The following is a 19,776-nucleotide window of genomic DNA, read 5'->3' as shown; positions in this document are numbered from 1 at the left end:
TTGTAGTATGGAAGCATGCAAGGAATTGTAAGGAATGTATGTATTTAGGAAGGACTGGGAAAATGGTTGGTCGATTAGATGTAAGTTGAGGTAGAGATTGTTAGGCTTCTTCTAGACTAGGGCCTATTTGTTTTGCCAATTATCCTGTTAATGGAAAAAAAAAATAGTGTCAACCAAACATAGGAATCATCGATTAAATGTAAAGGAAATTGTGATCATTGCACGTGTTCATAATATTACCGTGAAAATCTCGAATGCAAATGATAATATCAATGTATTTTAGTAATGTTTGGCATTAATGTAAAAATATCTTCATTGCAATTTTACTGCCAATAAACCATTCACGGGAATAATTGGTCAAATACAAATGTTGCTAGGAGATAGGTAGAGCAATTTATAATCATCGCACATTTCCTTTACATTGCCGTGGTAATTAATGAAACAAACAGGATGAAAGATTAAAGATATCTCCACTCAAATCCTTTTGTTGCGCGACCTACTGTAGACTGCTATTCTCTGTGCTTATACAGAACGCTTGTACAAGATCTGAGCAGTTCATTAGGTGGGCTTTGTTCAATAAACTTGAGTTTTCATTTCTGAGAAGGGGGCCCATGGTTGGGTAATCCAGATCATTGTTCTGTTGTGTCCTCCTGCAAGTGGGCCGTGTGCCAAAAATCTCTTCAACTGGAGAATTCGGGACATTTTTTTAGAAGGTCCACACACAGGATTATGCAACAGAACAAATTCTCCCAACTGAGAATCCCGTGTGGAAAAGTCGACTGCTTGGATTGTGCGATCAAATGCAAAGCATTCATGTAGAATCACCAAACCCCAATTTACAGACCAAACTAAGAAAATATACTCTATTGCCACAAAGCTACCCCTCGTCAGTCTCAAGTATGTATGGGGATTAAAAGACCATTATGTGTGGGGACTAAAAGACCATTGTAGTCCGAATAGTCACATATTAATATCTGAGTTTCTGATGATGATGCCTTCACTAAGATAAATAGCCGTTCGCAAAGAAGATCCAATGGTGTGTCGGCGGATTCAGACAACATCAATGGATTCTTGTGAAGAAAACGCGTTGATGCAAAGTCAGATTTACACTCCAATGCAGAATCCTTCGCAATGTCACAGACAGCTTTGTGAGGAGCTACCAAAACCAAATACTCTAGCCCAATAGCATTCTCTAAGAAAAATTTCACCAACTGCATTTCATCCTTGAGTCCTGTAAAGTCATTCATTTTTATCACCTTCAGATTATCAAACACAATGTCCGGAGTGTCCTCTGCCAGCAGTTCCTCGAATTGGTAGTCACTTTGAGAGGGGTCGTCAATGGGCAGAAACTTCAAATTCACATAGAAAGAAAAGAAAGAATAAACCATCAACTCTGAGAGATTTGTGAAACTAAAAAGCACAGCCTAGCCATGCATGAGGTGTGCCCCATGATGCTTTGATGAAATCAAAGCCATGAAGAGGTGATTGGTGTTGCAGGACTGCCAACCACTAATTGTCAATTGGGTTTTTCCGCCATTGTATTTTTCCCTTGATGACAACTAAGAAAGAATAAACAATGTACATCTGTGGCCCGTGTAATGAATTGTTTGGCCTGATTTTTGCAGCAGGTTAATCTGTAAGTAAAGCCCATCTCATTTATGGCTAGGATGTCAGCTGAAACTTTTCAAAGAAATTAAATGGGAACTGAAATTACAGTGTGAGCATATGAAGACCTACTTCAATGAAAAGCTTCATTAGACAAGGGCATGGACAGTTTTTGAAGAAGCTATAGATGCAGGCCAGAAAGCTACGTCGATGATAACATTCCATCAATAGCTGCAATTCTAGCAAATTGTGGAATGTAATAGGCAAATCTTCAGGTGTATATTCCTCTACTAAACCTACATACTATGCAGATCAAAAGAAAGACTTTAGTAACACAAAAATACCATTATTATTATGCCATGCCTAACCCAAACCTCTAGACACCATACATCAGGCACGTCCCACTGAGTAGATGACCTCACCAAAAAATTCAGGCCCTTCCACTTACTAGCATTGTTCTCCTCTCCCTCTCCCTCTCATATATTTGTTTTCTTTCTTCTTATTATTTTTTATTTTTTTGAACTGCTCCAATTTTTCATACATTTGAAACCCAACTTACGGTCCAACGGACTGATTTTCAGCCAGGCCATCTACGAGGTGGGGCCCACCTGGTGTGGATCAATATCCTATGAACGCTTGTAAAGGTTTCTATGGCACAAATCAAAACTGTTAAGAATTTTATAGAAGAGTAAGAAAGAACATATACCTCAAGCGAGCCAGAAAACAATGTCAGAATCTTAACATGTTCAAGATGGTGCAAAACAGTGATACAATCTTTCCCAAGATCGTGATCGTGGCTACAAATGCCTCGAAGAAGGACATCCACCAAACTCGAAATGTTCTCGAAATACATAGGAATAAAATCACCAGAGAAACGTAATGATCGGAGGTTCAGAGCAAAAATCTCAATCTCATTGGCATCCCAACATAATTCAACTATCAAACTCTTAAGTGGAAGATCCGGAGCGGAGACCTTGATATGAGTCAGATCATGACAATCCATTAAAATCAATTCCTCCATAAGAGGGCAATTTGAAATCATGCTTTCAAACAGGGCATCTGTAACTGTAACATGGCTTAGGTGGAGAGTTTTGAGGTAAGGCAACCTTTGAAATTCAAAAGCGGCCTGAAATCACAGTGACTCAATTTTAAATGAGTTATAGAATCACAACTAAAGAGGGAGTTTGGCAATTTACAAAGCTAACTTTCCTCAAAAGATTGAGAGAAGTTGATGTCAAGCTCCTTTACTCCTTTTTCTACTGCGAATTCAACCCATTTCTCAGCATCTGACGGATTGCATGGAATGTATGGGAGCCGAAAAATCTGGATCTCCTTGCCTTTGTGGAGTTGTAAATATCGATTAACAGTAGCCACGAATTCTTCTGGAGTTTGGCCAGACGCGAATTCAGCACCCAAATCGAGAGCAGTGGCATAAGCCCAGATGTGTTTCCACAATTTTCTCCATCTCCTAGAGAGAATGCTTGTTCTTATGATGAATTTCATCGGCATCATGGAAAGGATGGAATGAAGGATGTCATCGGGTAGTTTGCTGATTCTGTCATCGCTTTTTTCCATAGCTTTCTTCTTCTAAAACTAATGTTAGGATTCTCAAACTAGATGGTATGGATTCAACTAGTTCGGTCTAATTGGATGTGGGGTTTGAAGAATCTAATGCTGCGAAAATCCGCTTAATCAGATTGATCTGTAAAGGAAGAATCTTTCGAAATTGAATGCTTACCCAAAAAACCTGATTCAATAGCGCTGTGGAGATCAACGGCCCTGCTGGAACCCTGAGTTTATGGATTTGGGTCTTAAGGAAAGTGGAGGAGAAGAGAAAATGCCCTGAATCGTTGGTGCTTAGAAAAAAAAAATGCACAAGAGAACTTTTAATACTCTGGCGGAGTCATAGCCGATACGTAGGCAATATTTAGGGCTGTCAATGGGCCGGGTTAGGTCCGGACCGGGTTTGTCCAAGCCTGGCCTGTAATTCTAAATCTATGCCCTATAACGGGCTGAAACATTCTAGCCTAAGTTCAGCCCGGGACATTTACACAGAGCCCGGCTCAAGTCCACCACAATCCCTAAATATCCATGGATAAATGATATTTTGGTGCACTTCATTTGTCAGAGAAAGAATGAAAGAAGAGAAAGAAAATTAGGCTTAGAAAGTATCCATCTCGTCATGCTGAGTTTATGAGCTTTCGTGGAGCTAAGCCCAATCTAGCCTGATTTAAGCTTGAGCCTAACCATTGGGCCTGATAGACCACCTCAAACCCAGCCGAATATGGTTCAAGACGAAAGCCTATTGGGACTACCCGGCCCATTAACAACCCTAGTAATATTAAGTAATAACCAGAAATGATCACATACTGGTTGTACCACATGCGGGCTCACCGCGGTGCTCGTTTATATGACATCGTAATCATCCCATAAAGTCATTCCATAAATAAATGTAACTAGAGCTGTACACGAGCAAAGTTAACTCCGTAACTAGCTTGACTCGGCTCGAAAAAGTTCAACTTAATTCGGATCGAAACTCTGTTCAAACCGAGTCAAGCTATTTTTTGGGAACTTGGAATATTTCAAGTCGAGTCTGAGCTGGACCTAGCTCGACTCGGACTTGACTCAGATTGAGTTTTAAGTGAATATATAAGGATTTTTTTAATTAAAAAAACTTCATTCGCCCAACCCTATCCATTTCGCCCAACCTAGCAACCCTAACCCATTTCTCCCTCCCTTTTGCACAAATCGCCCAAATCGCCCGACCTTAACCCATTTCTCCCTCCCTTTCACCCAAATCGACCGTCCGTTCATACAATACTTTCGCCGTTTTCTATCGACAGGCGAAATTTCTTCTTCTAGCGTCTATCCGGATGATCACCTCTCCCAAAGTGAGTCCTCTCCTCCACTCTTCCATTTTTTCCGGTAAGTATCGTCCTTTTGAGTAGTGGAACACATCCGACTAGCGACCACTGGCCAGCCGAACTCATCCGACCAACAACCATCGGCTTGAAAACTTGAACTCGAACTCGACTCAAAAACTCAACTCGAACTCGGCTCGAACTGGACCGAGTTGCTAGCCGAGCCGAGCACAAGTTGCCGTTCCAAGCTCGAAGGCCGAGCTAAGCTGAGTACGAGCTGAGACTCAAGCTGTCCGAGTCGAGCACGAGCTGGGCAAAGCTCGGCTCAGCTCAACTCGTGTACACCTCTAGATGTAACCAATGTTTATTGGAAAAAGCAACCTCAAATATTTGGGACCAAAAGCAGTTAGCAGTGACCATCGAATAAATCTCTTCAACTTGAGTTCGGTTAAAAGCATGGAATGTATTTGCACCGTCGTCATCTTCAAATAAAGTATTTTCTTCAGTAGCACTATGAATAACACATGGTAGAGCAGCGCTGGTTCAATGCCCAATTATGAAACTCTTGGAAGAAGAGGATGAATCAAAATATAATTGATACACCGGAATTGGGCGCAATAAACCCCTCGAAAAGTTGTGGATCCCACTATCAGGTGGGGCACACCATTTGAAATAATGAACAAGGATCCAAAAAGCTACATGGTCACATGCAACCTAGCTAATGGTTGGATTAACCTGATTTTTGGGTATTCCATTTTCATAGTGGTACAACCTAGCTGGACTGGTGAGATGTAATAAACACGATGATGGCCCTACATGCCTATTAGTTTGATATACAACTAGTTAGGTGTGAACATTAGATCAATGATACTTGAAAATTTTCCAAGTCGAAAGGTAACATTGGTGATTTAGCTCTGTGCAAGAACACAAAAGGAATTTTTGAAAATGTAATTAATCATTAATAAGCGATTACAACCACTTAATGTAGGAGAAGAGCATAAATTGCCTCCAGAGCCTTGTTCCTGGCAAATGGTTTGAGTCATCTGATAATCTAGCAGTGTCCAGCCAGGAAATTCACCGGTGAGGCACAAAGGGGTATGAGCTGAGAAATGGCCCAAGTACTACACCCAATCCATCAGGACCATACCAAAGAGAATTTCGTTTGATCTTATCGTAGGAATCAATGTGTGGGGCCCACTGTAATGTGATGATTACACCCACTCCGTCTATCATTTGTTCCCCCTCCTATTCTCCTTGACACCCAAAAAACAGGCGGATCCAAAACTCAGGTAGGCCATACCACAAGAAACATTGGAAATGGGGCGCCCACCATTAAAAACCTTCCAGTGTGGGACCCATTGTGTTTTGATGTTCCATCCAATCCATTCACAAGATGCATCTGACTAGGATAATAGACATCCAAAAAACCAGGCCATATCAAAAACTCAGGTGGGCCACAATTTATAGGTTTGAGGGATGATTTTACATGGTGAGGCCCACCTGAATTCTAATTCTAGATCAACTGAGTTTTGGGTGCCAAAGAGAATAGGAAGGGGCTCACATGATGGACGGACTGATATAATGAATAGAAATAGCCATGGATAATCAACCACAAGTATAAACTGCAATCTCTATAATTTTTTTATTACACCAAATTTCATAAAAATTCAGACCAAATTAGATTGATTAATCATGATATTTCATGATTAGAGTGTAACCAAACACATCTGATTGAATGATTACTAGTATCCAGAATGTGATAAACTCATTTTTAGGTGGTACCCAAACATGCCTGGTGATATTGAAAATTCTGGAATGAATATTAAAGGCACACCCCATCTTTAAGAGGATTGGCATTTACACTCCCCGTTTTGGCCCAAAAATGATTTACTGATGGTGCTCGACTCAACGGACATTGCCGTTAAGCATCACTGCCATCTCTACTGTCTATTCTCTCGAGAACTTGGGGTGAAATTGGATCTTTTGCTTTCGTTTTGGAGGTATGTATGTAAGGTGGTGGAATTGCAGTATGGAAGCATGCAAGGGAATTGTAAGGAATGGATTTAGGAAGGAGTGGGAAAATGGGTGGTGGGTTAGATGTAAGTTGTTGTAGAGATTGTTAGGCTTCTTCTAGACTTATGGGACAGCTTTAGGGCCTATTTGTTTTGCCAATTATCCCGTTGATTGACAAAAAGAAGTGTCTTTATTACGATTTCTCACAGTCAAACCAAACATAGGAAATGTAAAGGAATTTGTGATCATTGCACTTGTTCATGATATTACCGTGAAAATCTCGTATGCAAATGATAATATCAATGTATTTTAGTAATGTTTGGCATAAATGTAAAAATATCTTCATTGCAATTTTACCGCCAAAAGACCATTCACAGCAATAAGTAGTCAAATATAAATGTTGCTAGGAGATAGGTAGGGCAATTTATAATCATTGCATATTCCTTTTACATTGCCATGATAATTAATGAAACAAACAGGATAAAGGATTTAAGATATCTCCACTCAAATCCTTTTATCTAGCTTTCCTCGCCCGACCTTCTGTAGACTACTATTCTCTGTGGTTATACAGCATGCTTGTACAAGATCTGAGCAGTTCATTAGGTAGGCTTTGTTCGATAAACTTGAGTTTTCATTTCGGAGAAGGGGGCCCAAATACATCTGATTGAATGATTACTTGTTTTTAGGTGGTACCCAAACATGCCTGGTGATATTGAAATTTCTGGAATGAATATTAAAGTCACACCCCATCTTTAAGAGGATTGGCATTTGCACTCCCTGTTTGGCCCAAAAATGATTTACGGATGATGCTCGATGACACTGCCGTTGAGCATCACTGCCATCTCCACTGTCCATTCCCCCAAGAACTTCGGATGGAATTGGATCTTTTGCTTTTGTCTTGGAGGTATGTATCTAAGGTGGTGGAATTGTAGCATGGAAGCATGCAAGGGAATTGAAAGGAATGTATTTAGGAAGGAGTGGAAAAATTGGTGGTGGGTTAGATGTAAGTTGTGGTAAAGATAGCTTTAGGGCTCGTTTGTTTGGCCAATTATTCCAGTAATTGAAAGAAAAAGTGTTATTATTACGATTTTCTCACAGTCAAACCAAACATAAAAATCATCAGTCAAATGTAAAGGAAATTGTGATCATTGCACTTCTTCATGATACTACCATTAAAATCTCGAATGCAAATAGTAACATTAATATATTTTTGGTAATGTTTGATATTATTATAAAAATAACTCATTGCGATTTTACTGCCCATAAACCATACATGGGAATAAGTGGCCAAATGCAACTGTCCGAAGATGGGTGGAGTAATTTATAATTTAAGTAATTTATGATCATTGCACATTTCCTTTACATTGCCATGGTAATTAATGAAACAAAGAGATTAAAAGCTTTAGGATATCTCCACTCATATCCTTTCATCTACATTTTCTCTCCCAACCTACTATAGACGGCTATTCCCTTGTGCTCATACAGCACACTTGTACAAGATCTGAGCAGTTCATTAGGCAGGTCACACTCCATAGATGTAATGGCCGAAAATTCAGGCCAGTCTACTCATTAGGTGGGCCAAAGTGCAGGAAACAAATTGATGGCTAAAGAAAGTTTTATTTATTTATTTTTCATGTACATTTCATATGTTTTTTTATTGTTGTCCACCTGATGAATGAATCAACCTGAATTTTCAGCTTTAGCAAGTTCCCATTTTCTGCCAAAGAAGTTTACAGTAGGTCCTGAACATGTTTGTGACATTGGAATGTAGTCTGGTTGCAGATAGTCATGATTCTAGCAAAAAGGCTGTTTAAAAAGTGCAGCCCTAGCAGTTGAAAATCCAGTGATGAGAGCTTTACATAACTAAAACTCCCTTGCTTAAATAATAAGCTTCTAGGGGCTTAAAAAATCTGCGGGGCCCACCAAGATCTCTATGTGACATTCATTCCATCCATCAGTTACCTCAAGTCATATTCAAGAATTAATATAAAAATTAAGCAGATACAAAACTCATGTGGGCCACACCAACAGAAAAGGTGAGAACAGGAATGCTGACAATTGAAGCCTTCTAGGGACCCACCATGATGTTAATATGCAATCCAGCCCATTCATAAGATGATCTCATCAGGATGAAGGCGAAAAATATACATTTATCCAAAGATCAGAGATTCTTGGACTGATTGGTGGTGTGTAAACAGAGCTTCACAAAACAAAAAAGTATGGCAACCAGAATCTCCAAAATGAGGAATTGCATGATCCAAAATACATGGCTTGGTTCAAACAACTTGGGTTTTCATTTCCGAGAAGGGGGCCATGGTTCGGTAATCCAGATCATTGTTCTGTTGTGTCCTGCTGCGAGTGGGCCATGCACCAAAAATCTATTCAAATGGAGAATTTGGGAGAATATTTTAGACGTTCCACAGAGAGGATTACGGAACAAAACAATGGTTTACATTACAAACCATTCGCCCAAATTCTCCAACTGAGAACCTGTGTGGAAAAGTCGACTGCTTGGATCGTGCAATCAAATGCAAAGCATTCATGTAGAATCACCAACCCCAATTAATAGACCAAATTAAGAAAATATACTCTATCGCCACAAAGCTACCCCTTATCAGTCTCAAGTAAATCTGGGGATTAAAAGGCCATGGAAGTCCGAATATTTATGTCTGGGGAATAAAACATCATTGACCTCCGAATAATCACATATTAATATCCGAGCATCTGATGATGATGCCTTTACTAAGATAAATAACCGTTCACAAAGACGATCCAATGACGTGTCAGCGGATTCAGACAACTTCAATTGATTCCTGTGAAGAATACGCGTTGATGCAAAGTCAGATTTACACTCCAATGCAGAATCCTTCGCAACGTCACAGACAGCTTTCTGAGGAGCTGCCAAAACCAAATGCTCTAGTCCAATAGCATTCTCTAAGAAAAATTTCACCAACAGCATTTCATCCTTGAGTCCTGTAAAGCCATTCATTTTTGTCACCTTCAGATTATCAAACACAATGTCCGGAGTATCCTCTGCCAGCAGTTCCTCGGACTGGTAGTCACTTTGTGAGGGGTCGTCAATGGGTGGAAACTTCAAATTCGAATCGAAAGCAAAGAAAGAATAAATAAGCAGCTCCGAGAGAAGATAGTACTCAAAATGAGATTTGCTAAACTGAAAAGCACAACCTGGCCATGCATGAGGTGTGCCCTATGATGCTTTGATGAAATCGAAGCCATGAAGAGGGGATTGGTGTTGTAGGACTGCCAAACACTAATTGTCAATTATGTATTGGGATTTTCCGCCATTGTTTTGCCTTTGATGACAACTAAGAAAGAATAAACAATGTACATTTGTGGCCCACATAATGAATTGTTTGGCCTGATTTTTGCACCAGGTCAATCTACAAGTAAAGCCCATCTCATTTATGGCCAGGATGTCAGCTGTAACTCTTCAAAGAAATTACATGGGAACTGAATGAAGACCTACATAAATGAAAAGCATCATTAGATTAGGGCATAGACAGTTTTCGAAGAAGCTATAGATGCTGGGCAGATAGCTCCAACCAAACCATTCCAACACTAGCTGCAGTTCCAGCAAATTGTGGAATCTAAGGGGCAAATCCTCGGGTGTGTATTCCTCTACTAAACCTACATACTGTGTAGATCAAAAGAAAGACTTTAGTAACACAAAAGTCACATTATTGTTGTGCCAGGCCTAACACAAACCTCTAGACACCATACATCAGGCACGTCCCACTGTGTAGATGACCTCACCAAAAAATTCAGGCCCATCCACCCATTAGCATTGTTCTCCTCTCCATCTCCCTCCCATATATTTGTTTTCTTTCTTCTTATTATTTTTTATTTTTTTGAACTGCTCCAATTTTTCATACATTTGAAGCCCAACTTACAGTCCAACGGACTGATTTTCAGCCAGGCCATCTACAAGGTGGGGCCCACCTGGTGTGGATCAATATCCTATGAACGCTTGTAAAGGTTTCCATGGCACAAATCAAAACTGTTAAGAATTTTATAGAAGAGTAGGAAAGAACATATACCTCAAGCGAGCCAGAAAACAATGTCAGAATCTTAACATGTTCAAGATGGTGCAAAACAGTGATACAATCTTTCCCAATATAGTGATCCTCCATACATATGCCTTTAAGAAGGACATCCACCAAACTCGAAATGTTCTTGAAATACATAGGAATAAAATCACCAGAGAAACAGAATGATCGGAGGTTCGGAGCAAAAATCTCAATCTCATCGACATCCCAACAGAATTCAACTATCAAACTCTTAAGTGGAAGATCCGGAGGGGAGACCTTGATATGAGTCAGATCATGACAATGCTTTAAAATCAATTCCTCCATAAGAGGACAATTTGAAATCATGCTTTCAAACAGGGCATCTGTAACTGTAACATCGCTTAGGTGGAGGGTTTTGAGGTAAGGGCAACCTTTGAAATTCAAAAGCGGGCTGAAATCACAGCGACTCAATTTTAAATGAGTTATAGAATCACAAGTAAAGAGGGAGTTTGGCAATTTACAAAGCTTACTTCCCTTAAAAGGTTTACAGAAGTCGATGTCAAGCTTCTTTACTCTTTTTGCTACTGCGAATTCAACCCATTTCTCAGCATCTAACGGATTGCATGGAATGTGTGGGAGCCGAAAAATCCGGACCTCCTTGCCTTTGTGGAGTTGTAGATATCGATTAACAGTAGCCACGAATTCTTCTGGAGTTTGGCCAGACGCGAACTCAGCACCCAAATCGAGAGCAGTGGCATAAGCCCAGATGGGTTTCCACAAGTTTCTCCATCTCCTTGAGAGAATGCTTGTTCTTATGATGAATTTCATCGGCATCATGGAAAGGATGGAATGAAGGATGTCATCGGGTAGTTTGCTGATTCTGTCATCGCTTTTCTCCATAGCTTTCTTCTTCTAAAACTGATGTTAGGATTCTCAAACTAGATGGAATGGATTGAACTAGTTCGGTCTAATTGGAGGTGGGGTTTGAAGATCTAATGCTGCGAAAATCCGCTTAATCAGATTGATCTGTAAAGGAAGAAGATTTCGAAATTGAATGCTTAACCTAAAAAAAAAAAAAAAACCTGATTCAATAGCGCTGTGGAGATAAATGGACCTGCTGCAACCTTGAGCTGATGGATTTGGGGTCGTAAGGAAGGAGGAGGAGAAGAGAAAAAGCCCTAAATCGTTGCTACTTAAAAATAAAAATAAAAATAAAAATAAAAATAAAAATACACGAGTACTTTTAATACTCTGGAGGAGCATCATGGACGATACGTAGGCAATATCCAAGGATGTTAATGGGCCGGGTTAGGTCCGAGTTTTGTCCAAGCCCTGCCTGTAATTCTAAATCTAAGCCCTGTGACGGGCTGAAATATTCTAGCCCAAGTTCAGCCCGGGACATTTACACAAAGCTCGATTCGGGCCCGCCACAAGCCCTAAATATCCGTAGATAAATAATATTTCGGTGCACCTCATTTACCTCATTTATAAGAGAAAGGGAGAGAATGAAAGAAAATAAAGAAAATTAGGTTTAGAAAAGAACTATCACATCAAGCTGAGTTTACGAGCTTTTGAGGAGCGAAGCCCGATATAGCCTGATTTACAATCAGACTCGTGATTTAAGCTTGAGCCTTACCATTAGGTCTAATACACCACTTCAAACCCAGCCTAATATGGGCCAAGCCCAAAGCCTGTTGGGACTACCCGGCCCATTGACAGCCCTGGCAATATTAAGTATCTAGAAATGATCACATATTGGTTGCTCGTTTATATGACATCTTAATAATCCAAGAAGATCCTCCCATAAAGAAATGTAACCAATGTTTATTGGAAAAAATAACCTCAAAGATTTGGGACCAAAAGCAGTTAGCAATGACCATCGAATAAGTCTCTTTAGCTTGAGTTGGGTTTAAAGGATGGAGTGTATTTGCACCGTCACCATATTCGAATAAAGTATTTTATACGGTAGCATCATGAATAACGCATAGCAGAGTAGCGCCCAATACTTTGCAACTCCCATCATATGAAATGGGTTCAACGTCTGATTATAAAACCCTTGAAAGAAGAGGATGAATCGAAACATAGCTGCTACACCAAAATTGGGCACAATAAACCCCTCGAAAAGCTGTGGATCCAATTATCAGGTGGGGCACGCCACTTGAAATAATGAAGAATGATCCAAAAAGCTGGATGTTCACATACGACCCAACAAATGGTTGGATTTACCTGATTTTTGGGTATCCCATTTTCATAGTGGTATAACATAGCTGGACTGGTAAGATGTCATACAGGCGGATGATCCTATGTGGCAATTAGTTTGATATACAACTAATTGGGTGTGAACATTAGATCAATGATACTTGAAAATTTTCCAAGTTGAAAGATAACATTGATGATTTAGCTCTGTGCAAGAACACCAAAGGAATTTTCAAAAATGTCATTAATTATTAATAGGCGATTACAACCACATAATGTAGGAGAAGAGCATAAATTAGCACAAGAGCCTTGTTCCTGGCAAATGGTACAGAGTCATCTGATAATCTAGCAGTGTCCCACCTGTAATCACCAGGAAATTCACCGGTGAGGTACAAAGGGGTTTGAGCTGAGAAAGGGCTCAAGTACTTCTCCCAATCCATCAGGACCATACCAAAGATCATTTCCTTCTAAGTTGATCTTATCGTAGGAATCAATGTGGAATGGGGACGCCCACCATTAAAAATCTTCCAGTGTGGGGCTCATTGTGTTTTGATATTCCATCCAATCCATTCATAAGATGCATCTGACTAGGATAAGAGACATCCAAAAAATCAAGCCATACCAAAATTCAGGCGCGCCACAATTTATAGATTTGAGGCATGATTTTACATGGTGAGGCCCACCTGAATTCTAATTCTAGATCAACTGAGTTTTGGGTGCCAAAGAGAATAGGAAGGGGTTCACATGATGGACAGATTGATATATTGATTAGAAATAATCTTGGATAATCAACGGCTGGTATAAACTGCAATTTCTACATTTTTTTTTTTTTATTACACTCTAATCATGATATTTCATGATTAGAGTGTAACCAAACACATCTTGTTGAATGATTATTAGTATCTAGAATGAGATGAACTCTTTTTTAAGTGGTACCCAAACATGCCTGGTGATATTGAAATTTCTGGAATGAATAGGCACTCCCTGTTTTGGCCCAAAAATGATTTGCTCAACTCATCACTGCCATCTCCACTGTCAATTCTCCCGAGAACTTGGGATGAAATTGGATCTTTTGCTTTTGTCTTGAAGGTATGTATGTAAGGTGGTGGAATCAAAGTATGGAAGCATGCAAGGGAATTGAAAGGAATGTATTAAGGAGTGGGAAAATGGGCAGTGTTGTTGGTCTTCTTTCGACCTATGGGATAGCTTTAGAGCCTATTTGTTTCACCAATTATTTCAATAATTAAAAAAAAAAGTATTATTATTACAATTTTCTAACCGTCAAACCAAACATAAGAATTATTAGTTAAATGTAAAGGAATTTGTGATCATTGCACTTCTTCGTAGCATTACTGTGAAAATTTTGAATGCAAATGGCAATATCAATGTATTTTGGTGATGTTTGCATTAATGTAAAAATATCTTCATTGCAATTTTACCGCCAATAAACCATACATGGGAATAAGTGATCAAATGCAAAATGTTGTCATGAGATAGATAGAGTAATTTATAATCAAGGTAATTTATAATCGTTGCACATTTCTTTTACATTACCTTGGTAATTAATTAAACAAACCAGTTAAAGGATTTAGGATATATCCACTCGTATCCTTCCATCTACATTTTCTCTCCTGAGTGCACATTTCCTTTACTATAGACTAATATTCCCGAGTGCTTATACTGCATGCTTGCTCAAGATCTCAGGCAGTTCATTAGGTAGGCCACACTCCATAGATGTAATGTCCCAAAAGTCAGGCCAGTCTACTCGTTAGGTAGGCCATAGTGCAGGAAACAAATTGTTGACTAAAGTTCTTTTATTATTTTTATTTTATTTTTATACCTTCCATATGTTTTGTGTTGTTGTCCACGTGATGAATGAATCAACCTGAATTTTCAGCTCAAGCAAGTCCCTAGTTTCTGCCAAAGAAGTTTACATAGTGGGTCCTGAACATGTGTGACATTGGAATGTAGTCTGGTTGCAGATGGGCATGATTCTGGCAAAAGGCTGTTAAATATGTGCAGCCCCAGCAGTTGACAATCCAATGTTGGGACCTATACATAACTAAAACTCCCTGGCTTTCAATATGTGACATTCATTCCATCCATCAGTTACCTCTAGTCACATTCAAGAATTAGTATAAAAATTAGGCAGATCCAAAACTCATATGGGCCACACCAACAGAAAAGGTGAGTGAGAACAGGAATGCTGACAATTGAAACCTTCTTGGGACCCACCATGATGTTAATATGCCATCCAACCCATTCATAATATGACCTCATCAGGATGAAGGTGAAAAATATACATTTATCCAAAGATAAGATATAGATAAACCAAAAAAGTATAGCAAGCAGAATCTCCAAACAGATGAATTGCATAATCTGCCCATGGATCAGTAATAGGGCTGAAAGTCGGGCAGGTCAGGCCAGGTTGGTGCTCAACCCTAGCTCAACCCAAGGTTCCTATACCCCAACCCCAACCCAACCCAACCTCAGGTTGGGAATTCTCAACCCAAGCAGGCTCGGTCGAGTTGATGGGGTGGATATATGCTAATATTTTTGTTATTACATCCCCCGAACCCCCTACACCTCCCCGCCCAAGTTAAAATGTAGGACAACTCCTTTAAAAGTCGTGCGGTGTGGCACGCAATCTATTTAGGAGAGCCAAATCCAACCAATATCTTGTTAGCTTGAGTCATCGAAAATGAAGTGGACCAATGAAACCTTGATGGCATTGGAATTTCATATCCCTTCAACATAAACAATCTGCACTCAAATATAATTTGTAAGGAACTTATATATCAATCGGGTTCGGGTTGGGTCGGGCAACCTGAGACCTCAACCCGAGCCCAACCCAAGTTTTAATGGGTTGCTGTTTGTACAGCCCAAGCCCGAGACCGAACCCGATACATCCTGCCGAAGCCCAACCCAATGTCGGGTCTGCCATGGGTTGGTCGGGTTGAACCTGCCCGAATTTCAGCCCTAATTGGTAATCCAGATCATTGTTCCGTTGTGTCCTGCTGCGAGTGGGCCATGCGCCAAAAATCTCTTCAACTGGAGAATTCGGGACAATTTTTTAGATGGTCCACACACAGGATTATGCAACAGAACAATGGTTTACATTACAAACCATGGGCCAAAATTCTCCCAACTGAGAACCTGTGTGGAAAAGTCGACTGCTTGGATCATGTGATCAAATGCAAAGCATTCATGTAGAATCCCAATTTATAGACCAAACTAATAAAATATACTATATGGATACAAAGCTACCCCTCTATGTGTGGGGAATAAAACACCATTGTAGTCCGAATATTCACATATTAATACCTGAGCATCTGATGATGATGCCTTTACTAAGATAAATAGTTGTTCACAAAGAAGTTCCATTGGCGCGTCGGCGGATTCAGACAATATCAATATATGCTTGTTAAGAAAACAAGAATATGCATGGTCAGATATACACTCCGATACAGAATCCTTCTTCACGTCACTGGCAGCTTTCTCAGGAGCTACCAAAACCAAATACTCTAGTCCAATAGCATTCTCTAAGAAAAATTTCACCAACTGCATTTCATCCTTGAGTCCTGTAAAGCCATTCATTTTTATCGCCTTCAGATTATCAAACACAATGTCCGGAGTGTCCTCTGCTATAAGTTCCTCGAATTGGTAGTCACTTTGAGAGGGGTCGTCATTGGCCGGAAACTTTGAATTCGCATCGCAAGCAAGCAAAGAAAGAATAAATAAGCAGCTCTGAGAGAAGATAGTATTCAAAATGAGATTTGCTAAACTGAAAAGCATAGCCTGGCCATGCATGAGGTGTGGCCCATGATGCTTTGATGAAATCGAAGCCATGAAGAGGTGATTGGTGTTGTAGGACTGCCAACCACTAATTGTCAATTGGGTTTATGTACATTCGTGGCCCACATAATGAATTGTTTGGCCTGATTTTTGCACCAGGTCAATCTATAAGTAAAACCCATCTCATTTATGGCCAGGATGTCAGCTGTTACTCTTCAAATAAAATAAATGGGAACTGAATGAAGACTTACATAAATGAAAAGCATCATTAGACAAGGGCATAGACAGTTTTCGAAGAAACTATAGACGCAGGGCAGATAGCTACGATCATACCATTCCATCAATAGCTGCAATTCTTGCAAATTGTGGAATGCAAGAGGCAAATCTTCGGGTGTATATTCCTCTACTAAACCTACATACTATGTAGATTAAAAGAAAGACTTTAGTAACACAAAAGTCACATTATTATTGTGCCATGCCTAACACAAACCTCTGGACACCACACATCAGGCATGTCCCACCGTGTAGATGACCTGGCTGGCCAAAAATTTCAGGTCCTTCCACTCATTCGCATTGCGCTCCCTCCTTCCCTCCCTCAAACTGCTCCAATTTCTTATACATTTGAAGCCCAACTTACAATCCAACAGACTGATTTTCAGCCAGGCCATCTATAAGGTGGGGCCCACCCGGTGTGGATCAATATCCTACGAACGCTTGTAAAGGCTTCTACGGCACAAATCAAAACTGTTAAGAATTTTATAGAAGAGTAGGGAAGAACACATACCTCAAGCGAGCCACTAAACAATGTCATAGTCTTAACATGTTCAAGATGGTGCAAAACACCAATACAATCTTTCCCAAGATCGTGATCCTCTCTACATATGCCATCGATAAGGACATCCACCAAACTCGAAATGTTCTCGAAATACATAGGAATAAAATCACCATAAAAACGGAATGATTGGAGGTTCGGAGCAAAAATCTCAATCTCAACGGCATCCAAACATTCAACAACTATCAAGGTCTTAAGTGGAAGATCCGGTGCGGAAACCTTGATATGAGTCAGCTCAAGACAAAACCTTAAACTCAATTGCTCTAGAAGGGGGCAATTTGAAAGCATTCTTTCAAACAGGGCATCTGTAACTGTAACATGGCTTAGGTGGAGAGTTTTGAGGTAGGGGCAACCTTTGAAATCCAAAAGTGGGCTGAAATCACAGCGACTCAATTTTAATTCTGTTAAAAAATCACAACTAAGGAGGGAGTTTGGCAATTTACAAAGCTTACTTTCCTTAAACGGTTTACAGAAGTCGATGTGAAGCTCCTTAACTCCTTTTGCTATTGCGAATTCAACCCATTTCTCAGCATCTGACGGATTGCATGGAATGTATGGGAGCCGAAAAATCTGGATCTCCTTGCCTTTGTGGAGTTGTAGATATCGGTTAACAGTAGCCACGAATTCTTCTGGAGTTTGGCCAGTCGCGAATTCAGCACCCAAATCGAGAGCAGTGGCATAAGCCCAAATGGGTTTCCACAAGTTTCTCCATCTCCTTGAGAGAATGCTTGTTCTTATGATGAATTTCATCGGCATCTTGAAAAGGATGGAATGAAGCATGTCATCAGGTAGTTCGCTGATTCTGTCATTGCTTTTCTCCATAGCTTTCTTCTTTTGAAACTGATGTTAGGATTCTCCAACTAGACGGTGTGGATTGAACTGGTTCGGTCCAATTCGAGGTGGGGTTTGAAGAACCAGTGCTACGAAAATCCGCTTAATCAGACTGAGTTGTAAAGGAAGAAGCTATCGAAATTGAATGCTCACCAAAAAAAAAAAAACCTCATTCAATAGCGCTGTGGATATCAACGGCCCTGCTGCAACCCTGAGTCGATGGATATGGGATCGCAAGGAAGGAGAAGAGGAGAAGAGAAAAAGCCCTAAATCGTAGGGCTGTGGATATCAACGGCCCTGCTGCAACCCTCAGTTGATGGATAGGTGTTCGTAAGGAAGGAGAAGGGGAGGAGAGAAAAAGCCCTAAATCGTTGGTACTGGTAGGAAAAAATGAAACGGATTGGCTGGTGTACCTCACACCAGCCGTATAGCTGCTGTATTGACGTCGGCAAGTTCGGTGAGTCTCATCATTGAGCTCCGTGCTATATCCAAACCGTTCATACATTTGGAGAGCTCGTCTTAAGGGTTTAGACGAAAACTAAGACAGATCTAACTATCAAGTGAGCCATACTGCAAAAAGCTGTGGGGGATTGAACGTCTACCGTTGAAACCTTCATGGGGTCACACAAGTTTTGAATCAGTATGAATTCTTTTTTTCCTCTTCATACAGGTCTTTGTGACCTCATGAACAAATTGGATGGAAAATAAATCTTATGGTGGGCATCATCATCTCCGCAGCTGTTTATGGGGGTGATCCGGGTGATCTTTGGATGTGATTCATTTTTGAATAATTGATTTGTGAAGTAAATGGGAATTAGCTGGGAAATAAGTAATAATTACTTACCAGTGTTTTGGCTGAAGCTGATATTTGTGTTTATCCCTTATCAATTTTAAACTTACGCCCTAAAATCTTCTGATAAAATAGATGGACGGTGTAGATATGTTATACACATCACAGTGGGGTCCACAAATGCAAGTCAACTTTTTCAGACCAATTTTCGAGGCGGAATTGCATTTGAAAATCCAAACAGGAGAAGAGGTAATAATGATCTTTTGCAAGGGTATTTCCCAATTCCCTTAAATTAAACAGGCCCTAAAGGTCTCCTTTCAACCGTTCGTACGATTCAAAGCGCAAGGAGCGTCATTGCTCATTTTAGCACGACTAAGTACCTATGGCAGTTATACAGCGTTTTGTGAGTCCAACGACGAGGTATGTGTTACATCCAAACCGTCCATCTATTCGAAGAGCTTGTCTTAAAGCTTGAGATGAAAAATAAGACAGTTCTAATTATAAAGTAGACCACGCTACAAAAATAATTGAGGGAGTAAATGTCTACCATTGAAACCCTTTATGAAAAATAAGACAGATCTAATCATCAAGTAAATCACGCAGCAAAAATAGTTGAGGGAGTGAACGTCTACCGTTGAAATCCTTTTCGGAGTCCCCGAAGTTTTGGATCAATATGAAATTTGTTTTCTTCTTCATTTGTCTTCGTGACCTTACGAACAGAATGGATGGGAAATAAATGTTACGGTGGGACCTACGAATTTTTTAACTGTGAAATCATTATCTCCAATGCTATTTCTGCTGTGGTCTGAGTGATCATAGGATATG

At 40.0% G+C, this 19,776-nt stretch overlaps 4 protein-coding genes across 8 annotated transcripts; all 4 read right to left on the bottom strand.

Moving 5' to 3' along the window:
• Positions 1-893: 893 nt before the first annotated feature.
• LOC131220325 (uncharacterized) lies at positions 894-3,472 on the bottom strand. The gene is made up of 3 exons (XM_058215272.1): positions 2,312-3,472; positions 1,738-1,908; positions 894-1,349 (listed from the first exon to the last, which is right to left on the bottom strand). The coding sequence occupies exons 1-3, from the start codon at positions 2,645-2,647 to the stop codon at positions 894-896; spliced, it is 963 nt and encodes a 320-aa protein (XP_058071255.1). The 5' UTR covers positions 2,648-3,472.
• Positions 2,806-3,180, bottom strand: LOC131220324 (putative FBD-associated F-box protein At5g56440). Its single transcript, XM_058215271.1, has one exon. The coding sequence runs from the start codon at positions 3,178-3,180 to the stop codon at positions 2,806-2,808; it is 375 nt and encodes a 124-aa protein (XP_058071254.1).
• A 5,573-nt stretch (positions 3,473-9,045) lies between the features above and the next one.
• Positions 9,046-18,561, bottom strand: LOC131221893 (F-box protein At4g09920-like). Of its 4 annotated transcripts, none has more exons than XM_058217191.1 (4): positions 18,330-18,561; positions 10,538-11,505; positions 9,967-10,134; positions 9,046-9,570 (listed from the first exon to the last, which is right to left on the bottom strand). In XM_058217191.1, the coding sequence occupies exons 2-4, from the start codon at positions 11,405-11,407 to the stop codon at positions 9,100-9,102; spliced, it is 1,509 nt and encodes a 502-aa protein (XP_058073174.1). In that variant the 5' UTR covers positions 11,408-11,505; positions 18,330-18,561; the 3' UTR covers positions 9,046-9,099. The 4 variants fall into 4 exon arrangements, with proteins under 4 accessions (XP_058073174.1, XP_058073173.1, XP_058073172.1 ...); XM_058217190.1 differs by lacking the exon at positions 18,330-18,561 and adding an exon at positions 11,590-11,725; XM_058217189.1 differs by lacking the exon at positions 18,330-18,561 and having other exon boundaries at positions 10,538-11,583.
• LOC131221894 (F-box/FBD/LRR-repeat protein At1g13570-like) lies at positions 15,912-18,331 on the bottom strand. Of its 2 annotated transcripts, none has more exons than XM_058217193.1 (3): positions 17,283-18,331; positions 16,750-16,917; positions 15,912-16,402 (listed from the first exon to the last, which is right to left on the bottom strand). In XM_058217193.1, exons 1-3 carry the CDS (start codon positions 18,150-18,152, stop codon positions 15,938-15,940), a joined length of 1,503 nt encoding a protein of 500 aa, XP_058073176.1. In that variant the 5' UTR covers positions 18,153-18,331; the 3' UTR covers positions 15,912-15,937. The 2 variants fall into 2 exon arrangements, with proteins under 2 accessions (XP_058073176.1, XP_058073177.1); XM_058217194.1 differs by having other exon boundaries at positions 16,197-16,402; positions 16,832-16,917.
• Positions 18,562-19,776: the final 1,215 nt, after the last annotated feature.

This window comes from Magnolia sinica, chromosome 12, assembly GCF_029962835.1.
Source record: "Magnolia sinica isolate HGM2019 chromosome 12, MsV1, whole genome shotgun sequence".
Lineage (NCBI taxonomy): Eukaryota > Viridiplantae > Streptophyta > Magnoliopsida > Magnoliales > Magnoliaceae > Magnolia > Magnolia sinica.
This window is presented reverse-complemented; position numbering and strand designations above follow the sequence as displayed.